Source organism: Podarcis erhardii (assembly GCF_964252035.2).
Source record: "Podarcis erhardii genome assembly, chromosome: 6".
Lineage (NCBI taxonomy): Eukaryota > Metazoa > Chordata > Lepidosauria > Squamata > Lacertidae > Podarcis > Podarcis erhardii.
Window position 1 is genome coordinate 48,226,217 of NC_138510.1, and position 18,111 is coordinate 48,244,327.

An 18,111-nucleotide genomic window follows, 5' to 3' on the forward strand; every position below is an offset into this window, starting at 1 on the left:
TCGCCGAAGAATTGGTGCTTTTGAATTATGGTGCTGGAGGAGACTCTTGAGAGTCCCATGGACTGCAAGAAGATCAAACCTATCCATTCTGAAGGAAATCAGCCCTGAGTGCTCACTGGAAGGACAGATCGTGAAGCTGGGGCTCCAATACTTTGGCCACCTCATGTGAAGAGAAGACTCCCTGGAAAAGACCCTGATGTTGGGAAAGACTGAGGGCACAAGGAGAAGGGGACAACAGAGCACGAGATGGTTGGACAGTGTTCTCGAAACTACAAGCATGAATTTGACCAAACTGCAGGAGGCAGTGGAAGACAGGAGTGCCTGGCGGGCTCTGGTCCATGGGGTCACGAAGAGTTGAACACAACTAAACAACAACAACAAATTGTACTTTAGTTCCTGTTCACACATGAGGACTTATTCGCACAAAATAGCACCACCCCTGCCCCTGCTCCCTGGTCTCAAAACTTCCTTGGGCATACAGTTATGTGGATAAATGTAGTTCATGTACTAGTGATAACGGACATGGGAAAAGTGCCACCTCAAATCTTGGGAATTGCTGCCGGCCGTCTCAGAGAACACCCAGTTCATGGGTTAATATTTCCCTATGTGAGCACAAACCCAAGGAAAGTTGATTGCGTGAAGTAAAAAAAGTGCTGTGTGAACTGGGTCTGAGTGGTGAAGTTCCATTGAAGAAGGAGCAGGAGTAGGTACTCCTCCTTAGAGTGGAGCATATCCACTGTATTCACTGTATTCACATGAACTGTATTCACATGAACAAGCCCACCCATTTCCAGTGTGCGTGCGCACATGCATACCATAGGTGCATACTGTGATAGGAATTGTGAGATTTTGTTTACAACAATACTTTCTGCATTAAATAACAGTAGAGGTTTTTTATTCCCCCCCACGAATGATTTTAAACAAATCAGGGAATAAAACCAGAGAATAGGCACAGATAAGAGAGTAAGAGTAGTGAGGAGAAATCGACAAGGTGAAGATAAAAGGACTGCTTACTGGAATTATATGTTTAAAATAATGTCGATGATGGTTTGTATTTCCTAAAAAAACCTGTATGTCGTTGATAAGATGTTTCATTAAACTTTCTTCCTATTTTTTTCCATCTTTTTCCTCTCTTCTACTTTTTCTTGTTTTTCTTTTTCTTTTCTATTTTCTTTTTGTGTGTTTTTTTTCTTTCATAACAGAACAGCGTATCTGATTATGTGCAATTTTTAATTTGTAAATAAAGATTATATATAAAAAAGTAGAGTTTGCGTCTGGGGCATCCTTCTGCAATGCCGCTTAGCAAAACCCTTTCTGTGAGAAATGGGTGTTGTTGATACACAAAGAGTGTGCAGTCCATACAGAAGTAGGGTAGCCATTCAGGATAATCACGAAGGGTGTTCTGTGAATGCAGCCTGGCCTTTCCGAGCGTTTTGGCTGACAGTTCTTAGAAATTATTTCTGCAAAAGGCCCCAACTGCTTGTTAAGAATATGCCATGCTTTGTACCAAAAAGCCTAGCAGCAGACTGCTAAAGCACCATTGCTTGTGGTGCTCTTAGACTAACAGAATGGTGTTCTTCAGCTGTGGGTATATATATTTTTTGGTCTAGATTGAACTTGGTGGTGAGACATTCCATTCGTAGCTGTCCAGCCTTGGGTAGGTGGGTGGATGAGATGGGGGGGCAGGGGCGCAAGGGCTTCTGGAAGGTCAAAGAGAGCTTCATTTCAGAGCAGGTGCTGGAAGCAGGATGCCTCAGGAATCCTAGAACACTGACGAGGCGAGCCGAACGCCTACGATAAATGGGTCGTGCTTGGCTGAGAGCGAGCCGGTTACTGACACAGGGACTGATCTCCCAGCTGCTGTGAAGAGCGGTTGAAGGGAAGGAGGGAGAGCTGTGACCTGTGGTAACCTATAGCACTTGAACGGTGGCCAGTGTGCAAGAGCCAGAGAGGGAGAGAGAGCAAGCGAGAGAGCAGAAGGGTCTGGTCCGTGTATGGCAAGGGGCATTTCTTTCTCCTCCGCTGGGCTAGGAAGGGAGCTGAGCCAGGCACAGGGGAGGCTGCGCACTTGCCCCAGACAGCAGGTGTAACTTGAGTTGCGCTCCGCCTGGGCTGGTATGCTGCCTGCTGCTGATTGGCTGGAAGGTTGCCCCACTAGGTTATTTTTAACAGAGCTGTCCAACTGGTTCACGTGGTGGTGTCAGGGAAGAGGAATTTGGAGAATGTAGTAATTTGGAGGAGGACGTGCCCTCGGAGGGAATGGCACAGCCTCTGGTGAATCACGGGACCGGGACAGCTGAGCAGGGGCAGGTCTGCAGTGCCTGCCGGTACCAGAGGGAGACAATTAGCCATGGCAGGTGCCCTGGAGTGGGAAGAACACACACACACAGAGCTTCACAGTTGACTCTTTATCTTCATGGCACAGATAGGAACACAAAATGACACTGGGAGAGAAAAGTTGCAAAAGGGGTTTCTTTGCCTGTGCTTGCTACTGCCAGTGCTCTTTTTCTTTTAATCCAGCTTATATACAGCTTCTGATTTAAAGAAGGTTTTACAGTCTTCTAGTGTGCTCACTTTGGAACTCTTTGAGGTGGGTTCCTCTTGTGTTTTAGGGCCAAGCTGATATGGTACACAGGAGACACACCGAGGGCAGCTGCTGCTCTTGTGAACAACAAGCAGCCATCAGGAGATGACAGTTCGATAGGAAGAGGGGTGGAGGGGAACTTTGTGTAACCCTTTATTCTCCATTCATTTCCCCCCACTTCTGCTCATGGAGAAGAATAGTACAGGTACCTGGACCATAAAGTACCCCCCTCCCCATTCTACTATTCTTAACTGAAGGCTCTTAAGGCTTTTGTTCATTTTTAAAGAAGTCAGACGGCTGCACACACCTCTCATGTAACATCTAGTTTGCTTCTTAACACGTGGAAGGATTCTGGGGATTGTGGCCTGACTTCTCCAAGCATATACAATTAATACTTTGCGTAAGCAGGACTTTTCCATATTTAAATTCTGCTGTCTCTCTACTTGGCCGTAGTGATTTACAACAGTGAAGAATGTGTTACGGAGAAGTAGGCGTGTAATTGTTTGTGCCTCGTTTCAGTGAGAAATGTTGCTTGTGTATGCATGGTTCTTATCTGCTTGCAAGAGAATGAGAAAATTGTGCAGTGGTTGTGGCTGGCATCCTAGACATAGGTTCATTATTTGGGTAGGTTATACCTTATATTGACAATTACCAAAGACATCTTCATTGTGTTTAGATTTAGCTCACAGTCAGTTATGTGTCTTGTCATTAGAAGACTGTTTTGAGTGTGAAATAAACAGGTGTGCTCTTAGAGACAGGCATGCCTTGGTAGTTCTACTCATCCGCCCATATGTGTTGACATGGACTAGAAATGTTTAGCTTTAGACAGAAAGACACAAAACTATTCGACTGGTTCAGAGGAACAATCTCTCTAAGCCCTATGAAGTTTGTTTCAGTTCCCATATTCAGCAAGATGACAGCAAGGAATAGGGGGCCATGCTGAGTAGCCCATGCCCTGATCTCATGGGTTCCTCTCCACACCACCACCCATGCCCGTGTGTGCAGCACAGCACAAACATCCACAGGGAGGTATCCTTCACAGGTATAATTAATATGTGCAAAGTCCTGTGGGATCGGGAGCACTGAAAAACCAGGAAACTTTACGGTAATAAGATGAGCTGGAAATTCTTTCAACAAGTTAACGAAAATGACACTGCCATAGACTGGACGGAAGGGGCATTGTGAACAGGAGGAAGACTGCTAATGCTTGTTGGCTTTATCTCCCATCAGTTCATCTACATACTAAAATGATGAGCACTCCAGCAAATCATCAGTTGGTTGTAGTGAAAGTGCTGGGTGAATTTAGAAGTTCTTTCTGTTGCCTTTCCTACCTATCCAAACAACTTATTTTCAATTTTCTTGTAAACAGCACTCGCAATTCTGTTCTACATCCAGGATCTTAAAGGTTCCTGTCTGCTGTTGGCATTCCTTTGTTAAGGGACTCATCCAGAGTCAGTAGTTTCCTTGGAGACATTTCTCTGTCCTGGTGCCCTTGCTGTTCCCAGTGGGGCCCAGACCTAAAAAGCAGCAAACACTGGCACTGATTTGTGTTCTTGACATCAATTGTAAAAATGGTTTTGTACCAATCACCTGGGTATATGCTTTGCTTTTCAGGATCCCAATTTAAGGATTTCCTTATGCTCATCAAAGCACACACACATTGGTCCTGCCTGCTTTGTAAAAACCAATCTGTTTGTTTCCATCCCATCATTGTACCTCCCTAGCACCCACCCCCTGCTGCATAGCAGAACTAGAGTCTTAACACCCATTGTTTACTCCTAAACTGTTCTTGTCAGACTAGTTAGCTTTCAGGTGTATTTACCTACAGCTCTGTCTCTGTACTGAGTGTGTGATGAAGTGTTACTAGTAGTAACTGAGCTTGCAATTCCTGTAAGTTACCCTGTTTACCTCTGTATAATTTGAGCAAGTACCTGAGCGAATTCAACATTTTGGTTTCTTTTATTGACCTTTTGCTCTACTGTGCTTCAATATCTTAAAACTTCATTTATAGTTTAGAAGTTCAGGAATAGGCTGATGTGTTTTTCCAGTAGCTTGACTGTGTCATGCCCAGTGTTTGACATTAGCCAGGCGCCAGGCACATTTTGCATCTGCCTTTTGGCCACTTGCGACCAAGTGAAGATGCCTGGGTGCCAGAATGGTGCCTGACATCTCCACTGTCTAGAGGTGCCTGCCTCCTTGGATCTTGACTGTTTTCACACACTTATGCCCATCCTGTAGAATTCTATCCGTTATATTTTACCTGCACAATCAGAATGAATTTCAGAAACCAAAATGCTTTTCTGTGCAGCCTGAGCAGGGGCAGTGAACATTATAGCTAATTGTTGTAGCATGTCTTCACTTACTCCACCCCACTGCAGTGCTCATAGTTGTGAAGAATATTCTTACGTTATGAATGGTCCATGTCACAGATAAGAAAAAGAGGTTGGAATATGCCAATATAAATATGGACTCACCCTGGATCAAGTGACTTTTCTTCTTTTAAGTTCTCAAAGTGCTTAACCTAGCTCAAAGTTGTCCTCTGAACTGGCCAGATGTTTGACTGAGAATCTATCACAATCAGTCCATCATTTGAAAAACAAGACTTTAGAATCATCTGGCCCCCAAATGGCAACAAGACATTCCGTTTTGGCGACTGTAACTTTGGTTTAAGGAACCATTTGGCACCTAACTTATATATCTGAGTTTCTAACACTGGTTGTGCCTCCCGGCCGATGCCTAGTTGGGAAGAACATCAAAAATACTTTTTGTTTCTTGAGTTGGAGAGACCTGTGCTACCTCTGTTCAGGGTACATGCCGAAAGATAAAAAGAGGCTGAAATCTCTAGCTCTGTTGTAAATCTCAGTTTAGCTGCTGCTGTTCTGATGAGAAAGATAATGGTGGGAGTTTGGAGCCTTGTAATCAAAGTGGCAAACATAGCATGGTTGTGGCTAGGGATCTCTTCCACATTCCTTGTAATTGCATTGTTCCCTTTCCCCCACACTAAGCCAAAGTTGGGGAAAGAATTAGTGGCCTCAGCAGCATATATAGAGTGAAGCAAGTTGATATTTCATTCATAGTAAAGTTAGTGTCTCTTTCCATTTTATCTTCCAGCAGCATAGTAACCAATCAAATGTCACACCTATGAAGGTGCAATAAACAATTAACCCAGTCAATATTATAATCCGTCCAGCCAGTGAAATGATCAATTAATGTACAATGGTTATGATCCTGTGCTTGCTTACCTGGAAGCAAGCACCATTGGACTCTGTTGCGAAACTTAATTCCAAGTAGACATGCCTAGGGTTGCACTATTAAAAAGGAGAATTTAAATGGTGAGCGACGTTAAGTCAAGACAAGATATCCAACTAGTGCTGTGAAACCATGAGTCAGTCCATTAATTCATTTCTCAACCAGTATAGCAATCAGTTAGTTGAAAAGTCAGTTGTTGTTCGTAAAATGAACATCAGAAAGCTGTCAGTGCAGGGTTAAGTGCTTCTAAAACCATTAAAACGCTGATCTAGAAAGACTTCAGTTTACACACCTGCCTAGTTCCCCATCTCACAGTCTGTGTTGGTCTGGTCTCCTTCTTTATGGTCTTTTGTTTTGGAATGGCTCAGATCCCATGTGTGTTTATTAACACACATGAGTATGCATATGGTTGCATGCAGTGGCACTGCTGCTACAAGCAGTTGCAAAATATTAAATTTGCAGGCAGGAAACCTGCCTCCTTCTTACCCCTCTCAAAGAGGAAAGGGGAATGAGATGCAGCAAATAACAAGCAATTCATCTAAGCTGTTGAAGAATCACAGCAAGCCCAGATTCTGTATCCTTGCACACAATTCTTCAACTGTGGCTTTCTGGCCATGTTATTTTGGTTTTCTCAGTATCACATCAAAAATAAGATTTGTTTGGGCATGTAAGAGAGACTATCTGGTAACACTATAAAGGTAGCTTCCTTTTTTAAAGAAATACAGTGGTGCCTCGCAAGACGAAAAGAATCCGTTCCGCGATTCTCTTCGTCTAGCGGTTTTTTCGTTTTGCGAAGCAAGCCCATTGACGGATTAGCGCTATTAGCGGCTTAACGGCTTTTAGCGGTCTAGCGGATCAGCTGATAAGCGGCTTAGCGGCTTAGAAAACGGGGGGGGAAGGGGAAAAAAGTCGGAAAAACTCGCAAGACATTTTGTCTTGCGAAGCAAGCCCATAGGGAAATTCGTTTTGCAAAGTGCCTCCAAAACGGAAAACCCTTTTGTCTAGCAGGTTTTCCGTCTTGCGAGGCGTTCGTCTTGCGGGGCACCACTGTAAAACAGAAGTGGACCTATTGGTAGTACTCTGAATTGACTTTTAAGATGTTGAATTCTAAAAGCAAGGAGCAAAATGTCCACAGGCAAAATATTGAATTGCAAAGGTTTGTAGAGCGTTAACAGGCAAAATTATTTTCTCCCAAGCGGTGGGCATGCAGTTTGCATCCATGGAAACAATGATTAAGTCAGCACAGGACCTGGACATCCTGAGTCAATTAAAACACTTCCCCTCTGAAAAGAAGCGTTCCTTTGATCCATTGTGATGTCAGATCCCACGTGGGGGAGAGCCAGTCAAAAACAATGAAGTTTTCTAGTTAAGGATCAGTTAATGAATTATGCATACAAAATATAGGGAGGCAAGTAGGAGGAAAAAGAGATTTGTTGAACTCTGCTTAGCCAAAATTGCCTGTATCTCCCAGTTTATTTGTACAGTCATACCTCGGGTTGAAGTTACTTCAGGTTGAGCGCTTTCGGGTTGTGCTCCGCGGCGACCCGGAAGTAACGTTCGCGCATGCGCAGATGGTAAAAATGACGTCACATGCATGCATGGAAGCGGCGAATCATGAGACGCACAGACACGGGTTGCGTTTACTTCAGGATGCGAACGGGGCTCTGGAATGGATCCCGTTCGTATCCAGAGGTACCACTGTATAGCTCTTTCTCAGAATGGCCTGTGGGTCATGGGTGGCCAACCTTTTGCAAGCATCAAGGCATTTGAAGCACACCTGGACCAAGGGTAGGAGGGCATTGCTATGACAAGGAGTCAGCCCTTTAGCTTGTCTGCCGCTCCCATGCTATGCTGCTGCCTGCAATAGTCCAGACTGGAGGCAAAACTTCATTGTGGGTTTAAGCTATGGCAGCCCCACCATCTATTGCTCTGGAATTGACTTTGGCCACCTTTGGGTGCAGTTATTTCAATGTTTAATGGGCAGTCTAATCTGGAAACCCATCACCTTTTTGAATCAATAAATAGTTGACAGACAATGTCAAATAATACTTTTGCTAGTCTAAAAGGCTGAAGAATTGCTGAGTTGCACAGCAACATTTGTATCTTCATCACACCAGAAACACCACTTTCTATGTCTATAAAACTGGGCCCTCTGTCTTATCCTAGCATGCACAGGTGAGTGGACAATGAGACTATCAATGCCATGAGTGGTACGCTTTCATGGGGATTGTTTTAGTTTTGTGCCTCATTTTCCACAACTGTGAATCAGGTGTGCGTGTGCGCACGTGCACAAATGAGAGACAGTGCTGGAATTTAAATAAAATATTTGTGAATTGCTTATAAGGCCACATTAGTGTAGTGCCTAGGGGGGGAATGAGGGGAAGGGTCCCCCACAAATACAGCTGTTTGCCCTTCTGGAGTCGGAGGCCTTACTTGCAGGGCACCCACAGCCTTGTCTTCATTTCATATAAGTGGAATGGAGTGAAAGCCAAAATGGAGATGGACGGATGAGCGGAGAAAGCCTTCTGCAATCTGTCCCTTTCCCAACAGTAGTGAGTGCAGGTGTGACCACACCCACTTTTAGTTTGGGCTCGGTCCCTGACTGGCTTCAGTCCCCCACCTCTGAAGGAATGCAGCCCTCCACAGGGCGAGGTGAAGGTTCCCGATTCCTGGTCTGTCTATTCCTTTTTAAAAATATACCCAGTTTTTGACTGCACCTGGATATATATTTTTAATATATGTAGCCATGTGATAATTTTAGCTTATAAATTTTATTGTTTAATGTCTTAATTTGTATATTAAGGTACTTTTATAGCTCTGTTTAGAGTAGGTAATGTCTTGATAACATAAACGTTTTACTTTTTTGTATCAATCCAGTATATTTTCTTTTAATTGTTGAATGATTCTGTGTACATTGTGGCAGCCTTTGGCTATGTGCAATAAAACTGACTGACTGACTGACTGGATCTCCAAGTGGCTTACAAAATTCGAAACATACCACGTGGAAGGCTTAAACATAAAAGAAACATCGCGGAACATCAGTGCTATTGCTCTAGAAAAAGAGGTGCCGGAACTCACCATGAACACCTCCCTTGTTCTCTTAGAATGGCAATGGCACCCACCTGAGAGGTGCCAGAACTGAGTTCTGGCGAGATCCAGCTGGGGGGAAAAAAGCCCCGCAGAACAAAATTCATGGTGCAAAGGCCTCCTGGAATAAAACGATTTTAACCTGAAATTCGTCAGGGATTGTGCCTGCCTGATTTCTAGTGGGGAGGGAGTTCCATAGAATTGGACCCACAACACCGAAGGCATGACTCCTCAGCTAAGTCGAGCGGCACCATGCTGATTTGGTTGTAAAGAGTACGCCGGTACTTGAGTGGTTTGCAGAGCTATTTGGGTCCCCCAGTAAGAGAGACCAAGGCCTCTGGGGCCTGCTTTTTCGTTTGTTTGTTTTAAAGGCGTGCCAGGAGCTACAGATATCAAGGGATGTGCATTGAGCCAGCTGGCTTTTATAAGGGCATTGTTACTCCGGTATAGGGTATCATCCTCCTCTGTCCCTCTCACGTGGTGCTGCTTGACCCTGTGGAGCACCTGGCCTTGTCTGTCCAAGACTGGGATTGTGTGTTGGGGTGGGGAGCGAAAGGAGTGGGTGAGGGGCTGTTGCGTGTCTTTATTTCAAAGAGTGAAGCCTGTTCTCAGAGAGGACATCCAGTGGCTGTCATGAAAGGAATACAGGGCATTGGTATCGCCAGGGCAGCCACAGTTGCTCCAGCTTTCTTTTTTAAAGAAAAAAATAAATATATTATTATTTAGAGATCTTCTAAGTTAGCTGCAAGGGCATTTCAGGAAGCCTCAGCCACCACCATCTGGTCCATTAAAATAAATCTGGCGTGCTTCCCCGCCCCATTCCCCCCCCCTCACCCCCACCATGTTCAGAGGGGAGGGGATGAGGGGAAAAGAGAGCTCCCAGCTGCTCTGACGTTTGAATTTAGATTGGCCACAGCTGGCCTGTAAAATGTGGAGCAAAAGCTCTTCTGCTTCAAATTAGGAGGAGGAGGAGGTGGCGGTTGGGAAGTTCTCTCTTAAAAGGCCAGCACCACTTAAAATATCCCATGGGTTTGGGTGTCCTGTGTAGTGCCGCAAAATGGAACCCAAAACTCTGGGAGGGGTGTGTGTGTGCGCGCACTCCATATCATAGCCAATTCCTTGATAGGTCACAATATTTTGATCTATTTCCCATTGGGATCGTGGCCAAAGGACCCTTGTAAGCTTCTGGAGTGAAGCACACGTGTGAGAACTTGGGATTAGGAAAGAAGCGTGCCCGGTTCCCAGCACAGCCCTCAGCAGTGGCCTCTTGGGCCTCTCCCAGCATAGTGGGAGGAAATTCTGTAGCTGACACAATGGGAGCGGTGCCTTCCCTGCTAGGTTTCTGGGTGTCCCGTGTTTGTGCCCTGCTTTCTGTGCTCACACCATTAAATTTCGTGTTCCTTTGCCATCCACGTGGTGTGCTGTTGTAGGTGCCTTGTTCAGTGTATAAACAGCCAGGGCTGGGGGCGCTGCCTTTCTGGCTAACCTCCTTCATTCGGACAACTGTTGTGTTAGTGCCACCTTCTGGTAAAATGTCATTCAGCTAGGCCTCTTGCTCCAGTTGTTTTGTGGTTCTTGGTTTCTCAGAGTTAAGAGTTCCAGAAGGTTGTTCTGACCTCTCAGAGGGGACGGCCTTTATTCAGCAGGTAGTCGGAGAAGGAAGGCAAAGCTCCAGCTGTCTCGTCATGTCATTTATATATTCATTTATCCCCTTAGGTCGCAATGAATTGATAGCAAGGTACATCAAGTTACGGACGGGGAAAACAAGGACAAGGAAACAGGTAAAAATGTACCTAGCTCTTGCCCTTTCCTTAAAAATAAAATAAAAAATCAACCTTGCAGTAGGATGACTGAAGGAGGAAGTGGCCTCGTGAAATCACCCACGTGTGTGTGTGTGTGTGTGTGTCCGTCCGTGTGTGTGTGCCTGTTCCATTGCCATTATTCAGTGTACCACTCAGAAGTGTGATGAGGCATCAGAGCTAGTAGTAAATATGTTGGAGAGATCTGGGACATCAAAGTTCTTTTTCTGGCTCCAGTCTGTTGGGTATGGTTGAGATCCCTGCTTCAGTTTCTTTTTTTCCTAACATAGGTGATAGTTGCCTTAAAAGTTAGAGAATTAACCTTGGCTTCAATATTTTGGGATCTTTGGTAGGAAGTTACTGAATAAAGCCAAGGGGTGTGTAATGGCAACTGTAACTCGCAGGTGCCTTGATGCATCGCAAGCGCTCTCTCTCTCTTGCAAGCACTCATAATTGGTGAAGGCTTAAAAAAATGCTCCTTCCAGAATTAGTTGGAGTTATAGGAGCTCTGTAACTTCATATTCTCCCACCACAGCAAACTTTACTGGCCCTTTTATTGCCCTTCCAAATTCCCTTAAAGGAGTAAATAATCATTTTGTCTCCACCACTTGACTGGGAAGAATCCTGAAGTAGGACCATAGTTAGAGCTTGATAAGAGATGCTGCACAGCATTGGGAGTGGTGAAGGGGAAGATTTTTCTTTCAAAAATAGAAGTTGGCCCCTAGCAACAATTATGCATCCATAATTGTAGCTTCCATCTTTCCAGTTGGCTGTGGGTGCTTTTTGAATCTTCAGGGCAGAAGTGAAAACCACTCGACCTAAGGGCTGCATTGCCCACCCAGGCAATCAGCAATTTGGTGACAGATCTATTTACTTGATTCTTCTTATCATGCTGTGTTCATGTTCGGGTTGTCCTACATCAAGTTAACTCCACCACCACCACCATTACTGGTCTTGATGCTGTGTTAGGGGTGGGGCAGAGAGAGTAGGAGAGGAAGAGAGAAGGAATGAGGTGGCAGCAACAATTTTGGTCACAACCACTGCTGGCATACAGTTCTTGAAAGGTCAGTCAAGAGCAAATGCAGCCCTTGGGCTGAAACACCCTGTATTCCCCATCCTCCATTTGCGCATGATTGCAATTTGACCTGAACCCCCCCCCCAAAAAAAGGGGTAGATCACTGCCAGTTTTTTACTCTTGGGAGATCGCAGTCTCTTGGGAGTTGGACGTCCCTGGTCTAAAGTATTTCTTCTTTAACCACAGGACAAAACTTGGCTATAGAATGTGGTTAAGAATGGTAGACCTTAACCATGACCCCAGGTTTGGACAACACTTTTAAGACCTCAAAAGCCTGGAGAGGAGCAAAGTGAATGTGATCCGCTTGCCAGGAGCCAGCATGTTTGCACATTCGCACTAAGCTGTAGTTTGGCTTAGTGTGATGTGCAAACGTAGCTAAAGACTTTGCCTGGAACCTGAAAGAATCCTCATGAAGGCACTCCTTTTTTTTGTAGCAATGGCAGATGTCCCTCTTTTTTGTAATAGTCAACACATTCCTGCTCTGCAATCCATTAAATGGTTGCAGAATTTGTAATCTCAGAATTCATGGAGCAGTTGACAGTGTGTCAGACCAAAGGCTTATCCGTAACATCTTTCCAAAAGGCATGGGAAACACACTCTCGTGTAACTCTAGGACTGCCTCCTGGTGGGACGTACCCTGTATGCTGGCTTGTTCTTAAATACTCAAATGAACAATTGGCACAGAACCAAAGGCATGGCCAAAGAGTTATTCCTTGTATCTTGGCCTCCCCACAAACATGTAAGAGAAGCTCATGGTGCTTAGACTTCAATGGTGGGCAAGCGTAGAATTCCTTCTGGAACTCCTAGTTCTCATTAGCTACTTGTAGTGTATTATGTTATCAAATCAAACTTGGAAAGGACCCAAAGACTTGGAAAGGACCCTGAGAGTCATTTAGTCCAACCCCCTGCAATGCAGGAATCTCAACACTCAGTCCCCCATCCAGTTTGATACCATACCAGATCTTGCTTAGCTTAGCAAATGTGCTAGCAGTTTGATTGCTGCACCACATTGTATGGTATGTTAATGAAAGTCATTGATGGGAGAGCTGAAACCTTCTAAAATCCATCAATTAAGATATCACCAGCTCCCCTTTATTTGTTTCTGGATTGTGTCCTGCATTAGGGCAAAGTTGGAAATATCAGATCCATGTCTTTGCTGATTTTACCAGGCAGTAGTTATGATTGGATGGAAGCAGATCTTATGGAATTAAACTTAGAGGTGCTATGCATTATATGTATCTATTATACAGTCATTCTGGCCTCTGCTTCAAGGTCTGCAGTCCTAACACTTTCTGGTGAATCTAGGGAAGCCTTTGCCAACTCAGTGCCCTCCAGATGTTTTGGACTAAAACTCCTGGCAGCCCTAGCCAGTAGCCCAAAATATCTGGATGACACAAGGTTTGTGAAGGCTGCCCCTAGCTCAGACTTGCTAGTAGCACACTCATTTGTTTTGGCAAATGAGAGTTGCCCTTTTCAATGGCAGAGCATGGATAGCCTCCATTATGAAAGAAAGTAGACTTAACTTGTCTTTTTCCTATTGTTTGACTCACTGCATGTGACTAGTAATGCTAAATCATTGGAGCAGTGCTCTGATATAAAACTAAATCCATCCAAAGGCAATTAAAGTAGACAACAGCCTACACAGCAAGGAAACACCAGTCTCCATTGGTTGTCTCTAACATAGACAAATAGTTGGTGTAGTCTTGGGTGTTCTCATATAGTCTTCAGATTTGTCAAATCTCCTTTCTGTGGATCATATGCAAGATTCTGATTTATATTTTGGTAACAAAGAGCTTTGTCTAGTGGTTCCTTTGAATATTATTTCTGGAGTCAGGTTTAAACCCAAAAGAAATTGGGTTTCTACCCAAAATGTTCATACAGCTCTCAGAGCCATGGTCACTTGTCCAATAGACAATTTCTGCTCTCAAAGCCTTGGATGCATAAAAACACTGCCATATATTATCGCTTAGTGGTAAAAAGTGTCTGTGTAAGGCATGTTGTTCTAGAGGGATCACAATAGGTAAACTTGTGGTTCTGTTTGCTTAATTTAGCGGCAGTACTGAGGTTATTGCTGTCTGAATGAAGAGCTGAAAAATATTTAAGAACCAGGGGACTGTGCACTTAGGTTTTTGAGACCCAGATTGGAAACTGTTTTCAATGCTTGATTGTGTATCAATTCAATTAGGAGAACTGAAGAAGTGCATCTGGATTTACATGGCTATGGAGAGGAGTCATGTGGGTACAGATCTGGATCAGCAAAACATTTTGTTGGGAATGGCTTATAGACTGAAGCATGAGTGGTTCCTAAAAGCATGATGATCAGTAGTGCATATAATTCTCATGAGAGTGAGCTACACTTACACTATTAATTGCTATTTGCAAAGGATAAAATCCCCAAATATAGCACACTATGCTCAAGTCCATGGCATTCAGTGGGTCTGTAGCAATTTCCTCCCATTGAGAGGTTAGCCATATCATTACAGTCTGTATTACCTGCCATTCATCCTGAGTACAGATCCTTCTCCTCTGGAACCTCACATGGCTTCAGAGGCTTGTTTGACTGTGTATTGTGTGTGTGCGTGTGTGTGCGTGTGTGTCCAACCTAGGTGCTTGAAGCACTCTTGTCACGCAAAACAATTTGGGATCATGTCTTCATTCTGTTTGTGTTTTCCTTTTTGAATGACTTGGCGGGGCGTAGGTGTCCAGCCACATACAGGTTCTAGCTCGGAAGAAGGTGCGAGAGTACCAGGTTGGCATTAAGGTACGTTGGAGACCCTGCCCATGCGTCCGTGGTGTGTGAGCATGGGCAGCCCCCTCTCCTTCCTCTCCTTTCCTCTGGTTGACGGCTCTGCTGTTTTTCCCCCCTCTCCTTCTGCTTTTCTCTCTGCAGGTCTCTAGCCACTTGCAGGTTCTAGCCAGACGGAAATCTCGTGAGATTCAGTCGAAGCTGAAGGTACGCGCTTCCCCGGCTTTCCCACCTTTTGAGCCATGGCCATGCTGGCAACTAACATGCTGCGCTCTGTGGTTGCCACTCTTTCCCCCCTGCTTGTTGTGTCTTTGCTCCCCTCCCTTTGTTCCTGGGACCTGATAATTTTCAGAATGCCGCTGAGGTGAGAGAGAGAATCGGAAGGAAAAAGCGATAGAGCACTTCTGCATGGCAGGATCTGGCAAGGACAAGCCACCTCTAAACAGTCCAGTAAAGCTGTCCCTTGTCAGCTTGGAGAGTGCATTTCCAGTCACATCTGGAGCCTTCAGGTGGTGACATAGCAAGAAGAACTTCTAGAGTTCTCCACACTCCACCTGCCATCTTTGGTATATCCATGTAAGTGCTCCACTGTTGTTACAGGAACTGGACCCTTGCCTAAATCAGGGAAGCCGAGTAGGATCCATGACGGCTCATGAAATGTGCAGTCGTGGTATTAAGCAGCCGCTTCTGCTGAGCAACAACTGAGTGGAAGGGTACCTCCCAGTAGAGGCATAGGACAGAACACCCTTCTCCTTCTGTTTCCATTCAACAGAAGAAGCCATTTCCTTCTGCTGTGCTACTTCACTATCTACCACTCTGTAGCATTAAGATTTTCTAGGTAGTGCTGGAGCAGGGTGTTTTTTTTTTTAAAAAAAAAAGTTTTTCAAATAAGTCTTACTGATGTTCAATGATGCATCAAGCAGGGCTGACCATTAAAGTAGCAGACTAAGGCTTCAATGAAACAAAACCAAAACACATTCCCCCACCCCACCCCAAAGCAGAAGAGCCAGACTTTTGGAAAGCATTCTGTACTGGATGAGGATGGGGAAGTATACAGGAGGGGAAAACCCCAAAGTTTTGTAGGTACAAATTCTGATGGATTTATGCAGCTGAGGCTCATATAGCAGGCATAGGAATTTGTGCAATCAGTGTATCATACTTCCAGTCTATATGGCCAACAATCTTTAATACCTGGGGAGGATATTTGGCTAAGTTGGCCAGTGCAATGGTACAAGGCGATTAGGATGGAGATGCACAGAACCAGAGATGAGTGTCTTCCATCATAGGCCTGCTCTTGCTGATTCTGGATGCTTGGACTAAGAACGTGGGACCAGGAGCCAAGGAAGTTGAGCAGGGATAAAACTGGAGAGCTTTTATCCTGTGATTGCCTTTCTTTCTGTGGTTGGCTTTTCTTTTCTTCTTTCTTCTGTAACTGGAGATTGGCTAACCTTTCCTATTACCCTTTCCTCTGTGTGTTCTGTGTATTGTGATTTGGGTTTTTGAGGGGGGAGGGGGGTCTTAATGAAGGGTTAGTGGTTGAAGGGTATTTTGAACTGATTCTGGTTCTCTGTCTATTCTTTTGGTTTGGCCTATGCATAGGAAAGTACCTAGAAATTCCAATCTTTTCAGCTGTTCAAATTTATTTAGTCCAAAATACTCTCCCTTCCTTTTCTAGAGTCCACAAAGCAGGAGCTGCCATTACCAGGTTGGGAAAACTCATAAATAGTGTGTCGTCCCTCCCACCATGCCCTCATTCCTCTACCCCAAACTAAGAAAATAATTGGCTGGTTTATAAGAAGATTAAATTGTGTGCATAAAGTGCCCCACACCCAAAATTCAGTTAATAATAAAAACTCTCACAGTTGAAGAACAGCATGGAATGGAGGAAAATATCTTTTTAAAAGGATCTGTCCTTGTAGTCAGTAGCACACATTATATGATGACCAGATGTAACTGTAGAACACTTTTACATATATCTTAATTCTAGTCAATAGCATGTCTTCCACAAAAGACAGACAATACATTGCCTGAGAGTTAGGGCTGGCATGCTAGTCAACTGATGCTTGTTAGATTATGGCAAGATTTTGCCAAATATTCAAAGAATGCCCATGGCAGTGTTGTTGAGTTTTTAAAAATTATTATATTGTTATGGTCTCCTTTGTTAAGAAGGGGAGGAGCAAATGTATCTTGCCCCCTAAGCCTACAGCTGACAGGGACAAACCTCAAAGCACATCAAAGCTTTTAATTTAAGGCATATCTGAACAGAAATGCAAACAGTCATCAGTGGTATTGCCTAGTAAGTAAAGTATCTGACTAGGGTGAGGGAATGCTCAGAAAATAGGTTTCCCAACTCTGTCCTTGCGGTACTGTTGTTGCAAACCTATTTGAGAGGACATTTTAAGTGCATGCCCATAAGTTCTGCCCTGTATTGCTGAACCACTCTACCTCCAACCAGTGTGGTTTCGTGTTCTGCAATGCCAGAAGACTGGGCAAATCAGTAGTATGCAGGTCCAGTTTACCACCTTGAGTCTTTAAAGAGAGAGCCAAAGGTAAACGGAGAAAACTGCAAAAGATCTATTGCCCCATTTATCTACATCCAGGCTTAGGTAAAGGTAAAGGGACCCCTGACCATTAGGTCCAGTCGTGACCGACTCTGGGGTTGCGGCGCTCATCTCGCTTTATTGGCCGAGGGAGCCGGCGTACAGCTTCCGGGTCATGTGGCCAGCATGACTAAGCCGCTTCTGGCTAACCAGAGCAGCGCATGGAAACACCGTTTACCTTCCCACCAGAGCGGTACCTATTTAGCTACTTGCACTTTGATGTGCTTTTGAACTGCTAGGTTGGCAGGAGCAGGGACCGAGCAACGGGAGCTCACCCCATCGCGGGGATTCAAACCGCCGACCTTCTGATCAGCAAGTCCTAGGCTCTCTGGTTTAACCCACAGCACTACCCACTTAGGACTGTGCAAATTAGCCCCTCACAAATACCGAAGAATCATTACTACCTAGGTACTTTTTACTCCACTTGCACTACTCTAAGAGTTATGCGCACGCAACTCAAGAAGCCTAAGCTTGTCCACATACAGCAACACACTGTTTATTTTGTATAGCTCTGCAGGCAGAAGAGTGCAGTGACCAGATCTAGTGCATTGTTTGCAGTAGTAACTCTGCAATGTATAAAAGAATGTTGCTGCCAGTGCCCAGACCGGCATCAGATTTGGAGAACCACAGAACAGGGCGGTCTGTTCTCACTTCCTGCACATCTTCCTTGATTTGTAAAGTTGAAGAAGTTACCTATTGAGAGAAGCCTCATACCATCCACTCCTTTCTTCCTCATTCCTGTTGTGCCACGTGCCCCAGATCATCATGTGGATTCAGTAAAACAGGCTGCATTAGAAAGCAGCCTGGGACAGATGTAGTTTGTTTACAAAATGAAGTCCGACATCCTTTGATGCTTTGAAGTCCCATTATTGATACCTGTTGTGGATTATGCAGATTCCCCCCCTCCCTGCAGTGCCCATTATGACAGCAGAGGCACTAACCATATTTCTTTTCTTTCCTCCCTCCTCTTC

The 18,111-nt window shown here is 44.6% G+C and overlaps 1 protein-coding gene across 6 annotated transcripts in view; it reads left to right on the forward strand.

Moving 5' to 3' along the window:
- TEAD3 (TEA domain transcription factor 3) overlaps positions 1 to 18,111 on the forward strand; it is a 90,466-nt gene that overhangs the window by 58,926 nt on the left and 13,429 nt on the right. Inside the window, exons 3-6 of one of the 6 annotated variants that reach the window (XM_081866632.1) lie at positions 10,637 to 10,701; positions 14,493 to 14,555; positions 14,685 to 14,747; positions 16,216 to 16,245. In XM_081866632.1, the coding sequence (XP_081722758.1) occupies positions 10,637 to 10,701; positions 14,493 to 14,555; positions 14,685 to 14,747; positions 16,216 to 16,245 (221 nt within the window). The remainder of the gene's footprint in view (positions 1 to 10,636; positions 10,702 to 14,492; positions 14,556 to 14,684; positions 14,748 to 16,215; positions 16,246 to 18,111) is intronic. The other 5 variants (XM_081866633.1, XM_081866635.1, XM_081866634.1 and 2 more) reach the window with 5 other exon arrangements.